We start from the raw sequence: 3,920 nt of genomic DNA on the forward strand, positions 1-3,920 counted from the left end.
AAATTAAAATAGGAAAAATATGCAATATGAAAATAATTGAAGACAAAATGTGTTTTACTGAGAAAAAACAAGATTTGGGGAGTCGTCTTATAATCAGGGTCGTCTTATATTCGGGCCAATACGGTAATATAATATATAATATAATAAACTTCGTCCTACTCTGTCTCTCTGTGTTCCTGTAGGAAGCGTGCGACACACAGCGCGGGGAAGCGGAAGGGCAGCCAGAAAGACCTGCGACCTCCTGACCTCTGGATCCATCATGAGGAGATGGAGCTGAAGAACATGGAGAAGCCCTCGAGCTCCGCCCCCTCGGGCCGCGAGTCGCCCACCCATAGCTGCCAAGAGATGGCGCCGGTCAGCCACAGCCAATCAGAGAGCCAGATGGGCAGCAAGAGCAGCCACTCAGGTGAGGCGTTCATTGATTCGACCGCGAGCGTGTGTGTGTGTGTGTGTGTGTGTGTGTGTGTATGTGTGTGTGTGTGAGTGTCAGCGGCTGAAGGTCATGTGGTTCTCTTCTTCAGGTGCAGACGGGGATGATGCTTCCAGCAGCATTTCCACATTAGAGCGATCGTTAGCCGCCCGCCGGGCCACGCGCACCAAGATGATGATTCCCATGGACTCTCAGCCCAGCAACACACGTGAGCCACTGCATTCAAACATTTAACACCTGTTTACAACAAAAATCATAACTACAGTGATAACTATAGATATAAATATAACTGTAATTACAACGAGAATAATAACCATAACTAGAACCATAACTATAACAATAGCAAGAACTATACCGAAAACAGTAACAATACCTATAACTATAACAATATCAAATAACTATAACTTCAATGATAATGGTAACAACAACTATAACTATAGCGATAACAGTAATATTAACTACAGCAATAACTATAACCGTAACTATAACAATAGATATAACTATAATTGCAACAATAGTGATAATGATAACTAGAACCATGACTATAACCATAACTTTAACAATAATGATAACTATAACAATAACTGCAACGCTTATGATGACGATAACCATAACTTTAACAATAACGTTAGCCATAATGATAACTATAACATTACTTATAATGAAAACTATAACATTAACTGATATAAAATTAATTTAAATATAACAATAACTTTAACAAGAATGTTAACGATAACTATAACCATAACTAAAACAAAAACTATTACAATAGCAAGAACTATAACAATAACAATATCTATAACTATAAAGATAACTATAACAGTATCAAATAACTACAACGTCAACGATAATGGTAACAACAACTATAACTATAGCGTAAACAGTCATATTAACCACAGCAATAACTATAACCATAACTGTAACAATAGATATAACTATAATTGCAACAATAGTGATAACGATAACTAGAACCATGACTATAATCATGTTTTAATTAGATATAATTATAATGATAGCTATAATAATAACTGCAAAGATAATGATGACGGTAACTATAACTATAACCATAACTTTAACAATAACGATAGCCATAATGATAACTATGACAATAACAATAACTGATATAAAATTAATGATAATGATAACTTTAAATATAACCAAAACTTCATAACTAACTATAGTAACTATAGCAATAACGAAAACTAATGTTAACATATACCTATAACTACAATGATAACTATAAAAGTAACTATAGCAATTACGATAACTATAACAATAGTAATGGCAATCATGAAAATGGTAACCATAACTATAACTAACTGCAACAATAATAACACAGTAACTATAATCAATAACTATAGCGATAGCTATAACAATAACTAAATATAACTATAATTAACTATAACAATGAAATTACTTTATAACCATAACTTTAACAAATACGCTATGACAATAACAGTAACTACAGCAATAATGATAACTATACTGATAGCAATAACTATAACCATATCCGATAACAATAATAACTATTACCATATCTATAACAAAAGCGATAACAATGATTATACCAATATCTATAACAGTAACAATCGGTTTTTATTCTAGGCATTCTGCAGGTTTTTGTTGTCTGTCGCTTTAAATAATGAAGTCAGGTGGATTCTCAAATGTTTTTTGTTGCCGTTAAAAAACTTTCTAATAGTGATTCCAGTGATATTGCTCCTCTGTGTCATTGTCATTATAGGTGTGATGCAGACTCTGCTGTTCCCTTTGAGTGAGATTGAAACATTGTGGTTATATAGTTATCGTTGTTGCTGTGAACGGCCCTTCAGTGTGTTTTAGACCTGATAGTGACAGACTGAGCTCCTCCATTATGATCACACGCTGACCTCATTTATGGCTTTGAGCAGAGAGACGGATCCCAACAATAAGCCCTGAAATCACAGGCAGAAGATGCTTTTCTGAAGCTGACTCTGCAGAAGTCACAGTGTGATTCACACACGGAAGGAATTGAGGCCGAAATGGGATTTCCAGCAGTTATTCAGTGCTGTGTGTGTGACCCTGATTTCCTAATCCAGTTTACCCAGTTCAGCCCAAACCAGCAGAGAGACTAGCGTGTGCGTTCCTGAAGTGTGTCTGAGTGTGAAAGGAGGAGAAGCGAGTGAATATGAGCCGTATGTCTTATTGAAAGGGTTTGTTGCATGTGTGTTTTGGGTGAAGATCGTCACGGGCTTTGGTTCTTCATGTGACGTGACGTGCTCCTCGCAGACGTTTCGCTCGGCTGCGTCTGATTCCCGCCGGGGTTTGAGCTGCGTCAGTCGCGTGAGCATCTCCTCTCTGACCTCCTGTCGCGATTCCTCACCCCGCCCTATCCTGCCATTTATTATGCACCTCCTTCCTGCTCCCAAACCACATGAAAGAAGCTTCATCTCCTCCTCTGGGAACAGAAAGCACGGATTGGGAAAAATGGCGATCGCTGGAAGGATGTGGAGCTTTGAGAGGAAATAAGAGGGTGGGATACGAAAGTCACGAGTGAAAGAGTTCAGATAGAAGAAACTAATCACTGCATAATTAACAAAATTACTCTAACGAGGCCTTCTGACGCGTCTGATGAAGAGAAACTGTATGTAGATGCTCTCCACACAAACCATGATCAGTTCCTCATTTTATTTGAATCTGGATGAACTCAAAGCAAAAGATCAGGTATTAACTGTAATGATAGCAATAACACTAAAAATAGCTATATCTTTAATGATAACTAGAACACGAGCTATAACAATAATGTTCATGATAACCATAATTGTAATAATAACTATAGCTATAACTATAATGATAACTTTAACAGTAACTATAGCAATTACGATTACTATAACGACAACTATAACAATAATTTTAATGATAACCATAACTGTAACAATATATAGAGCTATAATTATAATTATAGCTATAACTAAGATAACTATAACTAACATTATCCATAATTTTAACAATAACTATAGCTATAAATATAATGATAACTATAGCAACTACGTTAACTATAATGACAGCCATAATAACCATAATGATATCCATAAGTATAACCATAGCTACAACTATAACTATATTTACTACTGTAACTATAAGAATAACTATAACTATAACTACAGTGATAACAATAAGTAAATAACTTTACCAATAATGATTACTATAGCTATAAATATAATAATAACTCAGCAGTATCTATAGCAATAGCATTTAACAATCTTTTTGCTCTTTTACCGACAAATACATACAAAATTATGTCAAAATACCCGAAAAAAAGCTGTCGGTTAAGTGAAAGTAAACAGTGGAGAAAGAAATCGGATGTGTATCATTATAATGGATGCATTGTCTCTTAAAGTGACCGCGCCTAATTTACTAGCTGCTGTAATGTTAATCCAAGAAAATGAAAGAAAGAAAATCACTCACTGCTCTTGACTGAATTACTTTGTAGTTTTAACAAGAATTAATCCAC

The 3,920-nt window shown here is 35.3% G+C and overlaps 1 protein-coding gene across 1 annotated transcript in view; it reads left to right on the forward strand.

Annotated features, from left to right (window-relative positions):
- Positions 1-3,920, forward strand: part of dcc (DCC netrin 1 receptor) — a 199,002-nt gene that overhangs the window by 164,102 nt on the left and 30,980 nt on the right. Inside the window, 1 exon segment of the mRNA XM_016524048.1 lies at positions 522-638. Within this exon segment, the coding sequence (XP_016379534.1) occupies positions 522-638 (117 nt within the window).

The sequence above is a fragment of the Sinocyclocheilus rhinocerous genome, unplaced genomic scaffold (genome assembly GCF_001515625.1).
Source record: "Sinocyclocheilus rhinocerous isolate Xijiao unplaced genomic scaffold, SAMN03320098_v1.1 scaffold991, whole genome shotgun sequence".
NCBI classification, from domain to species: Eukaryota; Metazoa; Chordata; class Actinopteri; order Cypriniformes; family Cyprinidae; genus Sinocyclocheilus; species Sinocyclocheilus rhinocerous.